The 21,528-nt window shown below is 39.6% G+C and overlaps 1 protein-coding gene across 2 annotated transcripts in view; it reads right to left on the bottom strand.

Annotated features, from left to right (window-relative positions):
* The window catches only part of WDR36 (WD repeat domain 36), an 81,068-nt gene that overhangs the window by 38,170 nt on the left and 21,370 nt on the right, over positions 1-21,528 (bottom strand). For both annotated transcript variants that reach the window (XM_045021015.1, XM_045021016.1), the window contains exons 6-13: positions 19,275-19,332; positions 17,664-17,796; positions 16,706-16,881; positions 16,344-16,464; positions 12,807-12,872; positions 9,156-9,239; positions 4,180-4,334; positions 815-929 (exon numbers count right to left, since the gene is read on the bottom strand). In XM_045021015.1, coding sequence (XP_044876950.1) covers positions 815-929; positions 4,180-4,334; positions 9,156-9,239; positions 12,807-12,872; positions 16,344-16,464; positions 16,706-16,881; positions 17,664-17,796; positions 19,275-19,332 — 908 coding nt within the window. The remainder of the gene's footprint in view (positions 1-814; positions 930-4,179; positions 4,335-9,155; positions 9,240-12,806; positions 12,873-16,343; positions 16,465-16,705; positions 16,882-17,663; positions 17,797-19,274; positions 19,333-21,528) is intronic.

The raw sequence follows: 21,528 nt of genomic DNA, 5'->3' as shown, positions 1-21,528 counted from the left end.
TGGCAATAAATCAGCAACAAACAATATAAACAGGAAGGCACTAAGACTTCATTAACTTTTAGAGAGGAAATGCCTTAAAAGGCTGGCAGCTTTTCTATCCCCAACCTAGAACTTCAAGTATTATCAAAAACATTTTAACTGTCTTACGCCACTTTTGGGGGACAGAGAAACCACTGGTTAGCTCATTCCCCAGCCTCCACTAACATCTTAGTTAAAACCCAGATGCCAAAGTTGAGGGCCCCAAATCTAACCTAAAAGTAACTTGCTCCCACCACCACATCTCATTTAAACATGTCTGTTCTGTATTTGGATCAGAAATCAGTTGTCTGAAACAAAGGTGAAACACAGCTAAAGTCACAACTTTTCAAGAAAGCAATTCAACAGCAAACCCAAAGAACTGGGCTGGGTTACAATCTGCATGCACGCATGCTATCTCTACATTCTTTGGAGCAGGGAGCATACTGACATGTACAAGAATTTGGTGTTCTGCTACAGAAGTAGAACAGAGCAGGTCATGAGGGATATGATGTGCATGGCCATAAGCTTAATCAAAGCCAGCATTTTATACCCAACACCCTTGAAAACCAACAAGTTTATGTTACTTAAAATTAAATAGATGCCAAGTCCACAACTATCCACAGTAGCGGGAGTGCCGCTGTCCTTCACCCAGAGAGAATAAAAGACAACTGTAGCGTAATCACAGCCACCTGTTGCTTCAATAGCAAGATTCCTGCATTCCACCCAGAAACTACAATAAAAATCTTTCGATTTGCAGCTATTCTTAGGGTGTAATTAAAAAAAAAAAAAAGTTCACCTTTTTCTTTTCCATAATGTCCTCGGTGAATGCCAGACTGCATGTTGTATACATCTACATGTCCTGTTGAAAGCCCAATTACAGCAAAGTTTCCACATGTAGTAATGTCAACTACCTTTGAAGGGAGGGGGGAAAAAAAAAATGAGAAAGGAACGTAAAACACATAGCACATTGGCAAAGAAAAAAATATGTTTAATTGTAGATGTGCTTGTCTATCTATAGCAGTTATAAAGCATCTCATATTGAGAAAGGAAAATCTTCAAAATCTCTGTATTACAATTCTCTTGTGGTTTTAACATTAACAACATAAATGATGGTTACCTTCTCCCACACAGAAAGGAAAGCTATATTTGCTTTCTTGAGAGAAGTTATGATACAAAGAAGCATATGGCAGAAAGAGTAAGCAATGAAGATGAGAGTACACAAACAAACAAGTTAGTGACATTCTCATAGCCACCTAATTGTAAACAACATTTATCATCAGTCACATGCATCTTAATGCCGGATATATGATCAGTGTAACCTAAAAAAACAAATCTATATAATTAGCCCTTCATTGCACAAAAGGACATGTGAGGGAAGTTAACTTCAAAGTCTGATGCCGCCGTACTTTGGTGCTAGGAATGGAGTAACAGTATCTGAAAACAATCAACTATGATGCATGCAGAAAAGAGATGAGAGTTTACATTTTAGATCTTTCAACCCAGAACTTAAGAAGGAAGAGACATCACAAAGAAGGGTCTGGATACACGTGTGTGAACAGAAACAAATCCAAGACCCACAATCCAGTCTAATAGTTATACTCACTGTACCACCAAATTCCATATAGTTAGCTAGTTATTTTCCTATAATGGGATAACTTGTAAACTTCCTGATGTACCACTAATTACCCCCTTCAATATATACAAAGAATTCTCTTGTCTAAATTATCCATGTCTAAAGAAGCCTAATATAGCTGCTTAGCAATATATTTACTTATTCAGTTGGAAAAGATTTCGCACTCATTTGTACTAAGCACTCTGTATTTTGGTTGCTATTCTTGCTGACAGAACTATTATATGCATTTACCTCAAACTACCATCAATTCCTGTTACCAAATGGAAAAGAACTAACTGTAGACAGAGATCAGTGATATTGCGTAAGAGAAAACAAAACAGAAAATAAAAAACGTATTCTGAACTAAGTTTAGGGAAGTCATTATAGAAGGAGTAGCAGCAATCCCTATGTTTAGGTTGCCTTTTCTTTGAGACGCCCTTACACTTCCATAGTTTGCAGCAACCTTTGAAATTCGGCAGGGAGAATGCCCTTAACTAGAGAAGTGCCTTTTCTTTGTCCCATGAAATTCCACTCAGATGTAGCCATGATATAAATTGTTTTAAGAAAGAATCACCATTTTCCTTCTCTCACTTGAGTTCCTCAGGAAATTATTGTTTTGGCAGGAAGCAACATTCAACGTGTAGTTTCTAAGGCTCGTTTATACTTCTACCCAAACAGCAGCTACACTCCCCGACACCCACCCATACTGGAATATCTGGAAGCTGCCAAAGTAGCAGAACCAACAGGAGTAAGGAGGGGGGCCCCACTTCTACTCCCCAACCACACTTTTCTGTGGACCAGGCATACAACACTAGCCTCACTTTCCCTCCTCTGGGGGCACCACATGGGGCAGAAGCTTCCCCAACTCCTATGGGCTCAGACTAGAGAGCACTGAAAAGTGCGCCGTCCAACCAGACTTAGTACATGTACTTATTCAGTGCACAGGTTGGCTATCAAGGAGGCAGAATTAAGGTTACATACTCAATCCTAAATCTGGCATTTCCCAACTTTTGAGTGATAGACTTTGCGCTCTTAACATTCCCTTAATGCACCTTTTTTGCATGCAACTTAGAAATACACAGTAACTCCTCACTTAAAGTCATCCCGGTTAATGTTGTTTCATTGTTATGTTGCCGATCAATTAGGGAACATGCTCATTTAAAGTTGTACGATGCTCCCTTCTAATGTCATTTGGCAGCTGCCTGCTTTGTCCACTGCTTGCAGGAAGAGCAGCCCGTTGCAGCTAGCTGGGGGAGGGCTTGGAGCCAGGGTGCACCGGCAGCCCCCTTATCAGCTCCCCGCTTCCCTAAGTTCCCTGTGCTGCAGCAGCCCAGCAGGCTAGCAATCAGCAGTTCAGCTGTCCCTGTCCCCCACTGCTATCTGCTGCTCCTGCCCTCTGCCTTGGAGCTGCTCCCAGAGACTCCTGCTTGCTGTGCAGGGGGGAAGGGGCTAATGGCAGGGTGTCCCCTTCCCCCTTGCTCCTGCACCCCACTTACCCCTTCTCCATTTCGAGCAGGGAGGGGACATGGACGGAGAGAGACAGAGCTTGGGGCAGAATCTGTTGTCTTTTTAAGTGGATCAGGAAGTTGAGACAATGCACTTAAGAGTGGGTCAGCTTACTTAAAGGGCAGTGTGCATCTCTCTCTCCCACACACAAGGTGGGTGTCTGACTGTCTGCTATGCTGTCTCCCCACCCTCATGTTCGTGCTGCCTTGTGTGAGAGGCTACATTAACAACGTGTTAACCCTTGAGGGCTCAGCCCAGTGCTAGTTCATCATTTAGCAGCAAGGCATTCCCTGGGAAATATCCCTCCCTCTTTTACCCTCTCACTTCACCACCTCAACCAAGCTTCACAATCATCATAGCTGTGAACAGTATTAAATTGTTTAAAACGTATACTGTGTGTATATCTATATAATATATAGTTTTTTGTCTGGTGAAAAAAATTTCCCTGGAACCTAACCCCCCCATTTGCATTAATTCTTATGGGGAAATTGGATTTGCTTAACGTCACATTTTTCAGGAACTATGTTAAGCGAGGAATTACTGTACCTATCATTTTCAAAAGGTGTTAATCTTGAGAAAATATTGCTTAAAACACCCTTACAAAACTGTCATGACAATTTACCAGCCCAGGCACAAAATCTTTTCTTCCACCATAAACAAAGATGAAAGTGAGAGGAACAAAGGTACACCCTGACTATTTAAATGTCTATGGAGTAGCTACAAATCTTCAAATAATTGGAGCTCATAAAACTAAAAATTTATTTTCTTCCCCCATGTATTTCTGATTCAGGAGACAATTTTAGATAACTTGGAGTTTCAAGATAAATAAAGACTGAAATAGTCAGCATTTACTTTATTATTTTATTCACTTATAAAAAAATATTAACCCTAATGTAGTTGATAAGTAGAATTTTGCAAGGCTTATTTAGATCTTTACCAAATGCTTCTAGGTTTTAAGTATTCAGTTTCTGTGCAACTGGATAACAAATTAGCAGCCATGCCATAATATTTAAGAAATAAGATTACCCCAAAACCAAACTTACTGTCGCATATACATCAAGAGGCTTGTTTTTGCTGAATGCTTTTGGTTTCAGTTTATGGGCTCCCATGGTAGTTTTCTGATAGTTCCAGGTTGTACAAGTTATATAACCTTGATGGCAAGCAATGATCCCATCCCAGTCATTCTGACGTGCTATCTCTGTAACACAATCCAAATTGTTACTCTAGAAACTGACATTCTGAAGTAAGGGTGATTCTTGCATCACAATTTATAAAATTAGTTCAAAAAGCCATTATGTAACAAAGCCATTGCAATTTTATATTTTCATTAACTAGTCAAAAGGCTACAGTTAAAAAAAACCCACTAGCGTAAACATTGCTAAAAATTTTTTGGAGATTTTAATAAACCACATAAGGAAGCTACAGTCTCACCACTAGGATATAAGTTGCCACAACCTAAATTTGTGAACATTCTGTACACCAGGGTGGATACATTTTAAAAAGTTATCAAAACATATTTTGCATTTAAAACAGATTTATTAAACAAAAGGAAGTATCAGTTGTATTTAAATAACTGAACTGATTGTATCTGATCACTACATCCTTCAAGATTTTAGAACTAGAAGATTTCAACCTCTCACAGCAAGTTTTTATTCAGATCTTTGAAGAGAAAAAACAAACAAACCAATCCAAGCTTTCCTGCTTTTTGAACTCTCAACTGGTTTTTTAAACTTTGAATGAACCATTGAACTGAACTAGCTGAATAAACCGAAATGAAGAAAATATTCTCCTTTCACCTTCAGACAACGTTACAGCTGTCAAAAACTGGTTAGCACTTGAACAAACTCTGGTTCCAGACACTTAGCAAGTGACTTCCACCAGGTTCAGTAGTTTCAATTTCTTTAAAACTTAGCAGCAAACATGTACTGCTTTATATTGTTTTTTGTATTTCAATCTAAATTAATAGATAAGAAGTTAGGTCTGAAATTGACAACCTATATTAAATTTAATTTTAAATGGGTCTTTTTTTTTTAAACAAACCTATATTTAATTTAAATAAAAAACTGAATTTTAATTTTTTAAATAGATTTTTATCCACATTGCTGTACCCTTTTACTAGGCTTAACTGAACAGTAAGTCTGCACAACTTTGGACACAGAAATAAAAGAAAAGCCAAGTGAAATTCATACTTCTGAAAACTGCTAGTTAAAAGCCCTGGAAATTTAAATCTACTGCAGCGCACTCTCCAGTAGACTCCGGTACTCAAGGGAACAAGAGGACTAAGGTAAGTTGACCCAGCGTGGTGTAGACACCGCAGTAAGTCAACCTAAGCTACATCGACTCCAGCTACGTTATTCACCCTATGTTTACACTACTGCGGTAAGTTGACCTAAGTTACACTACTCCAGCTACAGTACCGACTTACCATGGTAGTGTAGACATAGCCTTAGACTACCAAAGGACCCAATTAATGCCAACTGTTGTGGTCATTTGTGCGTCATGGATATTTGTTCACTAGGAAATGGAACAAGACTACCACCTTATTTCCATGTAAGCTGAGACAGATAGTAACTTTCTGTCCCTACCTAACTGGACTGGACATGAACAGGAAAACTGGAGGTACAAAATTTCTGTAATACATCCCCCCCCCAAAAAAATGTTTAGTACGATAGTGGTTTGCACTTTTTAATTTAACCAGCAATTAAAAAAAAAAATTAAAAAAAAATCTAACTCACTGGAGGATAAGATTTTCATTTTGCCCACTAACAAGGTAAAAGGGTGCATTGTCTGTAGGCATCTCACCCCTGTATTCTCTCAAAAACAAGATATGAAAGTTCAACAATTTGATTTTATTATTAATTTTCTCTATTGCAGTAACACCTACAGGCGCCAACTGAGATCAAAGCCCCACTGCGAAAGATGTTGTACAAAACACATAGTATGAGGCTACCACTCTCCCAAAGAGCTTATAGCAGTTATCCAATACATACATGTTGGGCATAGTATACACCACATTAATAGGTATTATGTGCATGCTATTAATATAATATGTACTGGTGTTAGGAAGTTATGGTAGCTGAAGGTATTATGCTCTTCCCACAATTCTGTTGAACCATGTCAAGCACCCCACAACACTTTGCAAAGCTGAAGTCAGCTTTGGCATTAGAAAAATAGGAAATCTGTCAAAGCAAACATGCATAAATACTTTGTACCAAGTTCAGTTAGGAAGCAGGTACAGCAGTGAGGATAAAAATATATTTAAATAAATTTGGAATTTTAAATTTTTTAAATTAAATAAAAGTTATTTTTTAAAAAATAGACCTATTTAAAATTGAAATTGACAACCTATATTAAGGCCTAAACTTAACACTCGGAATTATAGAATCATAGACTTTAAGGTCAGAAGGGACCATTATGATCATCTAGTCTAACCTCCTGCACAATGCAGGCCACAGAATCTCACCCACCCACTCCGGTATCAAACCTGTGTCTGAGCCATTGAAGTCCTCAAATCATGGTTTAAAGACTTCAAGGTGCAGAGAATCTTCCAGCAAGTGACCTGTGCCCCACGCTGCAGAGGAAGGCGAAAAACCCCCAGGGCTTCTGACAATCTGCCCTAGAGGAAAATTCCTTCCCGACCGCAAATATGGCAATCAGTTAAACCCTGAGCATGTGGGCAAGACTCACCAGCCAGACACCCAGAAAATAATTCTCTGTAGTAACTCAGATCCCACCCCATCTAACATCCCCTCACAAGCCATTGTGCATATTTACTGCTAGTAGTCAAAGATGAATTAATTGCCAAAATTAGGCAATTCCATCATACCATCCCCTCCATAAACTTATCTGGATTAAGCTTGATATGTCTTTTGCCCCCACTACTCCCCTTGGAAGGCTGTTCCAGAACTTCACTCCTCTGATAGTTAGAGAATCTGTGGGCATGGACAAATTTGTTGGGTTTTCTTAGGTCTAGGATGGGGTCTCCACCCCCCATTTTTCTTTTGAGTCAGAAAGTAATGGGAATAAAATCCCTTTCCTCTGTGTTGTATTGGGACTAGTTCCACCGCACCGATTTGCAGAAGGTGATGCACCTCTTGTCTCAATAGATGCTTGCGAGGAGGGTCCCTGAAGAGGGACAGGGAAGGGGGTGGGTGGCTAGGATAAATGTAAAAGGGATGGAATAGCCCATTAAAATTAGTTCTAAAACCCACTGATCGGATGTGATCGAGGCCCAGTTGGTGTAAAATGGCCTGAGTTGGTGCCCAAAGATTTGAGTGTTGTCTGCCCACACTGGTGTTATGGGGAGGTTGTGCAGACCCTTGACCAATACTCCAAAATTGCAGTTTGTTTGGTGGTGGTTCAGACACTGAGTTCTGGGGTGGAATGTAGTATTCAAAACAAAATAAGGGCAATTGTAAGAGGAACTAAGGACAAAGCTAGCACAAACTAATAGATTAAACTTAGAGTTTAAGTGATGTGTAAAAAGTATAGTATGACTTGATAAGTTACAAAAAATACTATCATCTTTGAAGCACCCCTTCTGTGTAAGGTGAATCTGCTTCTGGAAGGAGGGTACGTATGTCTCCTTTTTGTATTGTACCGCTTTGTCTCTAGACAATAAATTTGGCTACGTTTGGTTATTTAGTCTCAAACATTTTTTTAAAAAATGAACCACAAGTATAGTCAAACAATATAACCTAAATAGACAAGAAAAATGCACAGGAAGGGAAACAGAAGTATCGAGATGTGGAGTGATTTGCCCAAGGTCACACAGTAGGTCAATAGCCATGCTAGGAATTGATCTCAGGTCTCCTGGCTCCCACTCCAGTAACTTTATCCACTAGAGCACATTCTACATCAGATGAATTCTAAATATTTTAACACTCTTGAAAGACCTGCACCAATGGCCAACTAGGTCAACAAGTTTATGGAACTTAAGGACATTGAATATAGCCCTATGATAGCAACAATGTGTAACAATTACTATTGAAAGAGCCAAACCAGGAGTGTGTGTTATGCAATATATGCAATGATATATGCACTTTGCTGCCAGCCGGGGTCCCTGCCTGCCTGGATGAACGGAACCCCTGCTGCCAGCCCCTGTAAATGTAAAATTTATTACTGGCATGCGAAACCTTAAATTAATGAAGACTTGGCACACCACTTCTCAAAAGGTTGCCGACCCCTGCAATATATGAACAACCAAAATGTAAGCTTTAAACATTACACAAATTATAATTGAACATTTGTTTTTACAATATGTAGGCTATTAATGTGTTGACATTATTAAAATGAAATTGCAACTACAATTGCTTTTACTTCTGGTGCAAGAGGATGAGGTTTTGGGGCCTTACTCTTAAAGAGAAAATCCTTCCAATGTATTAACATGACAAACAAAAAAAATCCAGTCTGAGAATCATCATATTGTAAGCACTATCAAAAAATAATGAAATATTTCTCTGCATACATTCATCTACATACAATTTTAATGACAATGCAGGATACACACATTAGTAACAGTAAGATAATCTAACTATGCCATGAAGACTTGTTAATCACAAATAGCTATTTCCTTACACTAGCAATTTCTCCCAGCTGGTCCCCCTGTCGGCTAGTCCTATAAACTCAGTCATGAAAATATAAAGAAAGTTAAGGTGTTTCTGACTTGTGTATCACCAACCATAAAGATCCTGCAATCAAAATTTAGTTAACATCTCCGATGAGGCATGAGCCAGAGTAAAATCCAGTTCACTCTTAGACACCCGTATTGAGTCTGAAGCTCTAATGAGAGTTCTCAGAGGGAACAGTTTATATAAAAATGCCACCTTTTTACCCAGCTAGTCACAGTTCAGTATATGAAGAGCTGTACCATTCTAATATAATCTCCTCAAAAAGATTAATTAGGGTTTCTGATATATTCCAAAATTTCTGAATATGTTACAAAAAATGTAAAAATGAAGAAGCAGGTTACTGTGAGCAGGACGACTCTCTCCTACATATGACATAAAATATTACCTACCTGTTGCAAATGCAGTAATAGGTGGAAGGGCCATTGTATCATACTGAAGACCTTTCCTTTTTGATTTCTTTTTGTTTATAGAACCTTTAAAATACCAGAAAAATGTCAGCAACTCTCAGTCAGTTAAAAATATATGCAACCACAAACTTTCCTTAAGGTATAGACAATCTACTAAATGTAAAGTTCACAGTAAAAAATATAGAATACATTAATCTTTTGTTTAAAAAAACATTTCTAAAACGTATAAATTGAAACTTTTAGCATTAAAGTCATAATAGACAAAAAACTCATAGCACTGCTTATAAAGTTGCCCAGCACTTCCTACTATAAAGACTTTGTTTTCAGTTGCTTAAATTCTGCCACACTAACTGCTCAGGGTATGATTTTTCATACTGAACGCCTACCTCTGGTGGAACAGTTTGGGAAAGTTTCAGCACAAACCATTCAGCCATTTCTGAGATTGAGATTAGGGGAAAAAATTGTTTTGCCCATGTTAAAAAATTCCTCCAATCATTTTGCTGAGAAGCTCCAGTTCCTCCATGCTTTGGAGTCAGGACTTGAAATTTAGCATGCAGGGGGGCTGTTGCACTGGTGTCAAGGACACAATCCCATGCTCTGGATGTCCTTAGACCTCTGGTTGCTAGAAGCTGGGACTGGATGACAGGGGATGGATCACTCAAGAAATTGCCCTGTTCTGTTCATTCTCACTGGAACATCTGGCACCAGCCACTGTTGGAAGACAGGATACTGGGCAAGATGGACCACTGGTCTGACTCAGTATCGCCATTCTTGTGTTTGGGATATGCCTTTTGCTGTTCCTGGTAAAAAATCTCATTACTTGGCCAAGTAATAAGCCTTTGAAAAAACAAAAAACAATTCACACATGCTCAGTGGCAACTTCTAAGAGATTGGCACCTAAACTCTCATAAGAGAGAGTCTGTATTGGGCACGCTCCAGCCCATGGCAAAAGGGCTGAATCAGGACTTTCCCTCCAATTGCTCCTTTCAGCAGCCAGAAGCTGCTGTGGCAGCAGGTACTGGAACCAAGAGCAGAGAGCTTCTCTCCTGTGCTCTTGATGATCTCCCTGCTGGAGCCCACAAACAGCATGAAGTAGCAGTCCGACTCCAACGCAGAGGGAACAAGAGCTGGACTAGGGGTGAGGACAGATGAAGTATACTAGGACAAGGAGCTGGCAGCAGGGAAGAGGAGAGAAAGCGAAAGCAACTGGAACTGGGCGCCATGGAGAGGGGTGTGGGGTCAGGCTTCCTGGGGGACCGGGGACAAAAGGCTCTCTACTACTGCATTCTCCACTCCAGAACCTGGAGTTGAACGCAAGAGTCACAAGCCTCAATATTCCTCTCTGTCAGCAAGTCTCTGAAACCCACTGGCAAAGTGTGCGCCAAACCCCTTAGTAATGGTAGACCAGCCAATATACTCAATTACTCCATTCACTCAGGTGGCAGAGATCTGTGCTGTTGATCTAAAGGTCCAAATCCTGGTGTTGAACCATGCAGGGATCAGTATGATTTCATGTGTTAGCATTTTTACTTTTTTTCTAGTTTGCTTTTTAAAAAGCCAGAAGACGACATGCAAAAAAACCTACATTAAAACAATATGAAAGGTTGCAGAGTCAAGCACTGGAAAGTTAGGAAATAATTCAACACCTGTGTGCATATGCATTAGAATACAGTCTTTAATGATCAGAGGGGTAGCCGTGTTAGTCTGGTTCTGTAAAAGCAGCAAAGAATCCTGTGGCACCTTATAGACTAACAGATGTTTTGCAGCATGAGCTTTCGTGGGTGAATACCCACTTCTTCGGATGCAAGTCTTTAATGACATGATCACATACTATTGTCATTCATTGTACCAGATGGATAGTGCTCTGGCAATGAATCAGGTTTGTGTAGTGAATGAAGATGTGTTCTTCAGCATTCCTGTACTCCTTGTTGCAGTGGCTGTAGTTGGAAGGTGTGCAGTAAAGGAGGCAGGAAACTTCAGAAAAAGAAAGGACAGTCTCATAATTAAGGCAGTTGAATGCTTCCCTGGAAAAACTGATTCTATCCCTGCCTCTGTCACAGAGTCTGTATCATACTGGACAAGCCTCATAAATCAAACTTTTCACAAGTGGTCACTGTGTGTTCCTCACGTGTTCCTGGGAGTCTGACTTGAGACCCTGGAGCTCAATACACACAGCTGTAACTGAAGTCAATGGGAACTGAGCTTTAAATATATATGTGCTGAAATATCACGCCTAGGAATCTCAAAATTAGTGGATGCTTTCGATCTCACTATCTGTAAGGGAATAATGTCACCCCCCTAACCTCCCAGGGGAGCTATGAAAATTGATTCAGGTTTATGAAACACTCAGATACTATAGGGATGAGCACCACAGAAAAGTCTATGAGGAAATTAACACTTCTGTCTTCAGAGCAGAGTTTGAATAGTCTGCAGCAAATAAGGCTGAAGGCCACAAATTCAATGAGGAGGAAACAAAATATGGAATAGACGCTCATCCAGTAAACACCATCCATTCTGTGCATTTAATGAGGCAGAGGGACTGTGGAGAAATATAGCATGCGATCGTGTATCATAATACATATATGAAAGGGGACCAAACAAATATTACACAGGCAAGCTTAACTCTGGCATTTCCTAACTTTTGAGTGCTTGACTCTGCAACTAACTTTTTTTAAAATGCTGTTTCTGTGTGATAGTATATAACATTTCTGAAAAGATCTAAAATACCTATTTTTATATTGGAGTAGGAAATACAATCTAGTGATTAACACAAAAAAGAGTTGGAGTCAAGAAATCTGAATTTCCTGTGAGAGTTTAGCAAAGTCTTAATCTTCGAACTTCAGTTCCTCTTAGGTAAAATTTGGATACTACTTCACGTTTCTCAGGATGTTCTAAGGCTTAGCTTATTAATATAGCTAGATATCACAAGTATTACAAATTCCCCAGAAAACAAATTTATGACATCACCAGATGACCACTTTTACAATTATTTTTATCTATGCACATTCGTAACCCCATTATATAATTTCAATTAGTAGAAAAGCAAGTTCCTCAGATGCAGCAGAAGTTACTTTCAAGATTATTTTTGTTAAGACGCTAAATAAGGAACACAACATACTCCCAAAATGTAGTCTCACCAGGGGGGAAAAAAAAAAAAAAAAATGCTTGAAAGCCACTCAACCAGCTGCGAGGTGCTGTTGGAAAGTGAGAAGAGGAAGTGGACAGCCAGATTTAAGAGCTACAGTCTAAAGGGTGAGGGGAAGACAGAAAGTTTAATATTAAATATGTAAAAAAATTAAATAGAAAAAATGCCTACTATTCTATACTCCATTAATACAAAATAATTCATATTTAAAAAACTGGGAATTATTTCCCATAGTAGAATGATATAGTTCTAAAGAATCAGTCTTTAGCAAATTAATTCTAATTAATTTAAAGTGTTTAACTATGCTACCACACAAGGACACTTCAGTCACATGTGCTGTATGTAAAATGTGCTCTGAAGCTCACCGTGCCCTACAGGATATGCTTTGGTACTTGTACAAATAGGAAAAACAAAGTCATGTCATGACAAAGTCATGTCATTTTAATACTATATTATGTACAAATATCATTTGTCATTGTACTACTTACCGCGTCCTAAACTTTTATTGAACCTTTCATGCACTGTGGAAAAAGACTGCAAGGTTCCATCCTGACCTGATGGAATATTAAGAAAAAGAAAACTAAATACCTATCGATAACAATATCAGCTTATGCCCAAGTCACAAAAATCAAAAGCAGACATTTGAACAATGATAAACCAGAATGCCACAGGAATAGTCAAGCAGTTTATGTCCAAATCTTGATATACAATAAACCCAGACAAAACCAAAACAACCTGGAGTTAGGGTTAAAAACACAAATTTACGTGTACAAAAACCAAAAAACCCCATAAGTTTACAGTTATCCCAAAACAAGTGTTGCAAACCCAGGAAATGAGTAAAAGCTAACCTTTAAAGAAACCAAAATAGGCTAAGGCATCAAAACACAGTTAAGGTACACAAATCAATCAAACCAACTCTGCCAGCAGCATGGGGAAAAGATAAAAAGAAGGAGCAGAGATGAACGAAAGCAAGGCTGCATGGGGTGGGGACCAGACAAGGCAGGGGATGGGCATTACAGGAGAAGGTTCTTTCGGGAGCACTGGAGCTGCTGGGGCAATCTTGGGCCACTCCACTCCCAGCAGCAGCAGAGTTTGGGTGTGGGAGGGGGCAGAGGGGTGGGGCACAGGACGGGGTGAGGCGGGCTCAGGGTGGTGCTTACCGGGGGGCTCCCCAGAAGCAGTGACATTCCCCTTGCTCAGCTGCTAGGTGGAGGCATGGCCAGGCAGCTCTGCACAATGTCTCTGCCCAGAGCACTGGCTTCGCAGCTCCCATTCACCAGGAACTGCAGACAATGGTAGCTGCGGGGGATGTTGCTGCTTCCGGGGAGCCCCCCCAGGTAAGTATCGCCTAAAACCCGCCTCACGCTGTCCCATGCCTCCGCTCAGAGCGCTGGCTTCGCAACTCCCATTTGCCGGGAATCATGACCAATGGGAGCAGTGCCTGCAGCTGAGCAAGGGGGATGTCGCTGCTTTCAGGGAGCCATGGAGGAGGGGCCAGGTGCCCTGCCGCCCCCCCCCGTCCCGCCTGCCCAGCACCGGTGGGGATCCCGGGCCATGTGCCGCCCCCACCCAAGTTTTAGTCAGGGGTATAAAGTAAAAGTCATGGACAGGTCACAGGCTGTTAAGTTTTGTTTAATGCCCAACAGCCCATGACCTGTCCATGACTTTTACTAAAAATACCTGTGACTAAAACGTAGCCTTAACTATAATAAACGAACTACAAAAAGAGCTAAGGGGACACAGCTGAGCTAAAATTCAACATGGACAACTACAAAGGCTCAGTCTCAGGCTGAGGTGATTGAGAAGGAACTGAGGGCGGTTTGCCCATGCAGTGCTATGTAACAATGGCACAAAACACAAGGCTCGGTGGGGCGGCAGGGGCAGGGAAATCAGTGTCTCTCTTGATGTCGAGATTTTCCCTAGTCAGAAAGCACTATGTACAAACCCAAGGACTTTAAGGTGGCTCTAGAGTCCTTAAGCCATGGAACACTCTGTCCGTCTCGTCCGAGAACAGAGAAGTATCCTCAAATGGCAAGTCCTGAATAATATTCTGGACTTCGTAGGGGAGATCAGAAGACTAACTAGGAGAATTTTTACTTAGCAACCGCAAAATCTGTGGTCCTAGCTACTGAGTCTGCAGTGATGTTCTTGCGACTAGTTTGCCCTCATTGACCAGAGAAAAGAACTCCTGCCTAGCCATCTCCAGAAGTAGGTTGCCAAACTTCTACACGGAGCCCCATAAATTAAAACTGTACCACCCCAGCAGAGCCTGTTGGTTAGCAATACACAGCTGCAAACCCTCCATGGAATAAATCTTTCTGCCAAATAAGTCCACTCTCTTTGTGTCCTTTGATTTAGGGGCAGCAGTCCGATGTCCTTGTCACTCACTCTCATTAGCTGCCATGACTAATGACCCCAGAGGTGGGTGGGTATAAAGGAACATTGGGTGCGCACATAGTATTTTCTCTTTGACCTCTTTGGAGGGACTGAGAGTTGATAATATGTCAATCAAGTTATATGAGGACTCCCTGACCTGCATGGCCAAGTCTGCAGCCACTCTCTTTCACAACTCCTCAAACTTTAAATTCATCCAGAGAAACCACATCATCTGGATAGGACGAAGAGAAAGCCAAGAGTGAGGAGACTGAAGCTCTCCTACATCTTCCTGATGTTTGGTTCTGATCCTGGAACCGGATCCTGCAGACAGAGCAGACCAGTGCGCAGGCTGTCCCCAGATGATGCGCAGCCCTGTCCCCAGGGCACTGAATAGGCATAGTGAGGGGGGAGATCTGGAAACTGGGGAAACCTCAAAGCGTCCCAAAATGGCTACTGGTACAAGGCTAGACCCCAGTGACCTAGCCACATTTTCCTGGCAACTCCCATTGTGAGGTCTCAATGGTAGGCAGGGAGAGAGGATCCCCGAGGGGACTGATAGGAAATTTGCTCAAGCACCTCCAGTGTAGTTGGCTCTGAGGTGGTGACAATGAAGCTGACGGTGCAGCTTCTGGCACCGGACACAATGGTGCCCTTTGCAGCACTGAAACCAACTGTGCTGACTAGAGCACTGATTTGGGAGAGGAGTGCTTAGGTTTCAGATGCACTCAATTCAACATGTTCTCACCCCTCTTACCAGACTTTAAGGGTAGAGATCGTCCCCTGCTTTGTGCCTCTTTGGAAGTCTTATATTTCTTTCTTAGCACAGGCAAGAGATTCCAATAATGCTGGAGGTGCACTTCTCACTGAAGCTGCAGTACTCTGCACCAAGTCAGACTGGGCTGGCTTCGATGGAGGCCTGACTGCCAACTCCAACAGCAGGAATTTCACTCTAGCCTCTCTATGCTTCTTCATTCTAGGCTTGAACTCCCTGCAAATCTGGCACCAGTCTTTTAACTCTGCTTTAGCCAGGCACCTCAGGCAACTATAGTGAGAGTTGCTCACTAGGACAGGCCTTGAGCAAGAAGCACAGTGCTTGAAGCCCAGTGACTAGGGCATACCTTGGTGCCATCAGCAGAACCCTCAAACGGGGGGGTGGAGAGGAAAACCAGGGTTTTTTTAAACATCAAAATCCTACAGCTATACTGACTACCAGACTACCTCTATTATATACATTATACACAAAGCTGAGAAAGAACTATTCTGGTAATGAACAAGGGTTCTGATGACTGTCACAGGTGATCAGAAGGAACCAAGTAGGACTAGGAGCTGCTCTGCCCTTTACACAATGGTGCATGGCAGCAGAGGGAGCACAAGCCACCCAACAGGTACAGCTGAAAGAAAGTTTGCAAACAACCAAGCGCTAGGTGCAGATACCAAGCGAGGAATTCACATGTGCAATCACCCAAAGAATTACTCAGTACGCTTAATGTACTTAAATGATTAAATACAGTAATTTGCTATGCACTGTCAAAATGAAATTAAAGACGTTGCTAGTCATATCTCTTTTATCACTAGCCAATAAGCTGAAAAGTGTATTTAAACAGAGCAGCACAAAATGGGTACATTTGAGAAGTTCAGAGGATTTCTACCTGCACTAAGAATTTGTTGTCCATTTTGCCCATGGTATCTGATTTTTGTTGGAGGAGCACTATGTCCCATACGGCACCTCAACAAACGGCCACTACCTCCAGGGCCATCAAAGATCCATATCTGCTCGAGAAATGCAAAGAAATGGAACATCAGTAAACATAACACTAACTCCTATTGAAAAAATAGATTGGAATAACGTAGTTAGAAACAACAACCTGTCATGTTCAGTAGCTTTGATTTTACTGTACATGCTGATGCAACTGAAAAGAGCTACCTCAGTCTACACAAGTATTCATACTTTGGAGGACCACTGGAAAAAAATAAATTTACCACAATGGTAGTAGCAAGAAAAAAAGCTTACCTTTATAGCATTATCAGCACCATTAGTAACAAGAAGTGGCTCTCCCTGGACAAATGACATACCAGCTATTGCTGTGGAATGGGCATTTCGCATTTGACTAATTAGTTTCTTCTCTTCCAGATCCCACAGTGCAATGTGTCCAATAGGACTTCCAGCTGCCATGACTGGATGACCATCTGATCACAAAATGAAAGGAGGGGAGGGAGGGATTTTTTTATTTTTTTTTTTTACTATACATTCCTTATAGCTTTCAATCAAATCATTTTAACTTTTCAAAATTCATGTAAGCAAATCTCTCTCACAAAGGATTACCATCAGAGGAAAAAATTCATTCCTAAATAGAATAAAATTAAAGCAATCATTTATCATAGTGATCTAATTTTTAATAGAGAGACTGGAGCAGCACCATCAGCAATAGGACCAGAGGATATGCAATATCAGATCAGACCAGGTATATCTAGTTTAGTATCAAGGTCTGACAATGGCCAATTCCAGATGCTTCAGAGGAAGATTCACGAAACCCTACAGTGGATATTTAACTGGCTCTCTTTAGATTTCAGAGTTAGATGAATGACAAGAATGGGTGCTGCTCACACATCTTAGAGCACAATTCTGCAGCAAGAGCCAAATCTGCTGTACTGCAGAATACTCTGACCCCTACTACTAGGCCGATCTGTTTTGAGTGAATGTTATTTCCCATTTATGAAATAGCAAAATGTTGCCATATACAGATTTTAAACATTCCCCTGCAAGATTTGCAATTTTTCCCAACTATATAAGAAAATATCACAAGTTTATTACTATCAGCCGTTGTAAACTTTAAAAAACCCCAAGACACAAAACCCCAAGTTTTGTGCCCACAATACATTAAAAATACGTTTAATTTTTCTACTTTTCAATTAATATTATTGTTTTAATTTGATCTGCATATATGACTAATCAAACTGCTAGAATTTACCTGTACGGAAAGATATTGCTGTGATGGGACCCCAGTCTTGCTGAAATTTCATCAGTGTTTCATCAAACTTAATGTTGTGCACAATGATATGACCAGACACAAGACCTATTGCAACTACATCTACTGCTGGTGCCTGTAAAAGACAGTTAAATGATGAGAGAGAAATTAAACAGATTCCTCTCCATCCGTCTGTATTTTTCTTATTAAAAAATAAGTTCTGCTAAATGCATTAATATATTCTTTAACTACATGACATATTATTACAACATCACTGCTTCATTCAGTGAACTGGCTGAATTTGCAAAGCAGATGAGATTTCTTCTTAGCAAATTAGGCAGGGATTCTGCTCCATTCTAGCCAAAAACTTATGTTTGAAATTACACAACATAAATTAAGAATAAAACTACTGAGTCACTGGATTTGACTCAATTTCAGCATAACTCTGAGCAATTCAGCCTTCAGTGCACAGGAGCAACAATGTGCAGTGAAGTAGGAGGAAGTCTATGGATGTGCAACCAATGGGATGGAATGCATTAGTTTAGCATAAAAATAATTTAAGAAATACATTTAAGCAATTAAAAACTTTCCTATAAAAATATTTTTGGTAGATAACTAATGGATAAATGTTTCCCTTTAAATATGTTCAAATAAGTCTAGTAAATTTCACATCTGTTCCTCATTCACTGTCCAACTTGTGCACTATGTAAGGGAGGCAGTCTTACACAATGTGTGTGTTTGTGACACGTAACTAAAATCTGTACAGTATAAAATATGCACATGGATCTCATTTCCTGACTTGAGTGCTTAATTTTGCAAACTTAGTTTCTGTATGGAATATGCTATATCAAGTTCTGTGTAACCTACTTCATGGTCCATAAACTTTTTCTATACCAGTACATTACAGGTATAACAAGTTAACACCTGATATGTATGACATTCAAGTAAATTTAGGTCTAAAATAAATGGGTTAACCTTATAGTCAGGTACTTAATAAATCTTGCACTTCGTTTCCTACCACATAGTATCAATTCACTTATTTTAATCTATAATTGAGCATTTGACCATTCTAAAACATCAAAGAGATTGAACATGTTGCACTAATAATATATTTATATGAAATTAAAATTGTTTGCAGAAGCTTGAGCAGCCGATGTTATAAGATACCCTCTGGTATCATACTTTTAGTTTGTTTTTATTTTGTTTGTAATAGCCCCCTGGTTTTTTTTCCTTTCTGGAGCTGTTCTTTTCATTTTGGCAAAAGTTTGATCCCCCTACCCCGATTTAAAAAAAAATAAAAAATAAAAAAAATTCAGAAGCAAGAAATTGGCAACATAATTAAGCTGACCTACAGTACACCAATACCCTAAAAACTTAAGTCACCTAAGTAGTCCTTACTCAGTGGAGTAACCAGAACGAAGTTACAAAAGCTATGTGAGTTAGTAAGGGTTTACAGGACTTGTCCCTTAGATTGTATGCTTCTCCGAGCAGGGATATTATCTATACTCTCTGTACGCAATATGCGCCTATAGCACTGTACAAGAATGTTAAACAACACTGACTGCTGTTCCATATTTATCTTTTATAAACCAATGAACTATCAAAACTACTAACCTGTTCGAGGGTTGTCACACCCCCTAAGCCCCATCCTGGAAATGAGTATAAAAGTTTGCTGTGAAAAGAAAGTGTTTCAGAAGTTACATTTAGAAAAAGGTATACGTCAAAACAAATGTCTAGCAAGTACATCTAGAAAGAAGTATGACAGGGAATGAAGGCTAGCAGCATACATTTAAAAAAAAAAATCTATGGAATTTAAAAATTAGAGTAATATGATCATTTATATGGAAAAGTTGAAAACTATATTGGTGCATTCTGTCTTCAGGATGAGACTATTTTCAGGCAGAGCAGTGGTAAAACTGAGTACAAAGGAAATTTGTACACAAGGCTCTGACTATAGAATGCTTGAAGCATGAGAGGTGCATGATGTAACATTAGGGACTAAACGACATGACTGAGGATATGTACTTTCACTGTAAGCACCAATAAAAATATTTTGGTAAACATAGCCAAACTTAATTTTATTAGTTATCAAATAATGAAACTAAATGTTTAGTTTTGCATGCTATACAAAAAAAACCTTCAATTTTTTTAAAATTTGGGTTACAAGGCAGATTCACTTAAATCAAATTTAGAGCTCAATCTTGCACCCACTAACTGGTGCATATTACCACAAATGCTCCCACTGATGCCATGGGGTTATCTAAATCAGTAAGCATTGAACTAGGCACCTGGCTCAAGATCAGGCCTTTAAAACATAATCAAGGATTATGTTTACACACCAGTGTGAGATGCTGAAACAAGCCCAAGCAATGCATTCATTTCAATTTGCAATCACCTACTCTATCTTTTTAAACAAAGGAATTTAAGAAAAAAAAATCTATTTTAATCCTATTTTTAGTAGTTTTTGTACAGCGCTGATAGCACCATATAGCTACCTTGAATAAAAATAAAATAGCAATGATATTATTGAAAATGTGTAATTGCTATTAGACTAAAACCTTGAACCACATGACAAGTGTAAATTCTCATGAATTGTAGTCATATACATTTTCACATTTACAAGTGTGTGTTCATCCATAATGAGGTCTCCCACTCTAGAGTTGGAAATAGCCAGCTCATTGAAAGATAGAGTACCAACACTTAAGTCAAACTTATTAATAGTAACTCAGCCATAGGCCATTGCGCCAAAACCAAACTATATTAAAATAAAACTTAACTAAATCCAGATTTTTAAAGTATATTTTTTAAAATACATATAAAAACAAAATAAAAAAGAAGAAACTCATTAAAACTATATATAACTGAAGGGTTAAAATCCATGTGCATTTTATATAACAACCTGATATATGGACTGTGCCAGCTCTTTTCCAGACCCAAAGTCCAGAGTTTGGTCAAGAGACCAGAGGCCTAGCAAGTAGTGATTAAGAGAAAAGCCGAATAAACAAGATAACATTGCCTTTGCCAAGATATGCTTGGTCAGCAGAAATGCCAGATGTTGAAGCAATAACTGAAAAATTATGTTTCAAATTGAAAAAAGAATCCCTGTTCCTATTGTGTTAGTTTCTTCTGTAGGGAGACAGTCTTCCCACAGATCCAACTTTGAGTTTATGAAAGGTTGGCACATGTCAGTATAAGATATGGCATCCTCCCACCTCCCTTTCCCAGGGACCAATGCCTGCCTTAAAACACAAAAGGAGACAATCTTTATTGCCATATACTCTCACTGTTTCTTTAACGCCTAGGAATGTACCTGTTGGACAATCAAAGGAGTTGCTTCATTCCTATGGACCCCAAATCAGAATTCAATATATATACTTTATACTAATAACATTTTATCGAAGTATTAATTAAATGTTAACTTGCTAACTTGAGACCCTAGGCGGAGACATTATGTAATCTGTTAACCATTGGCTAATGTGCTATCTTGTCTTGCTGCAAAACCTATTCAGGGAAGTGGAACTGCCTACCCTGTCACTTTCCCCTGCTCAGGGAAAAATCTATATATTCTATTGTAATCAATTGATTGACAGGGTCTCTGAGCCTAATAAGCAAGGTGACACTCCACCAGCACTGTGCGTAATAAACTCCTATACTTGACCTCTACATGGTTTGGATTTATGTTCCTTCAATAAATCACTGATTAACTCTTATTTGGCCTGCACAGTCTTTAAAGAATTTAAGTTATTTTTTAAAATAATTAAGTTCCTAGCTCTGGCTGTGAATTTATTCTAAACATGTCCCAATGCAGTGGCAAGTCTGCAAGCAAATACAGATATTGTTTCAGTCTAAGGGTCAAATGCCGCTTCCC

This window comes from Mauremys mutica, chromosome 6, assembly GCF_020497125.1.
Source record: "Mauremys mutica isolate MM-2020 ecotype Southern chromosome 6, ASM2049712v1, whole genome shotgun sequence".
Lineage (NCBI taxonomy): Eukaryota > Metazoa > Chordata > Testudines > Geoemydidae > Mauremys > Mauremys mutica.
This window is presented reverse-complemented; position numbering and strand designations above follow the sequence as displayed.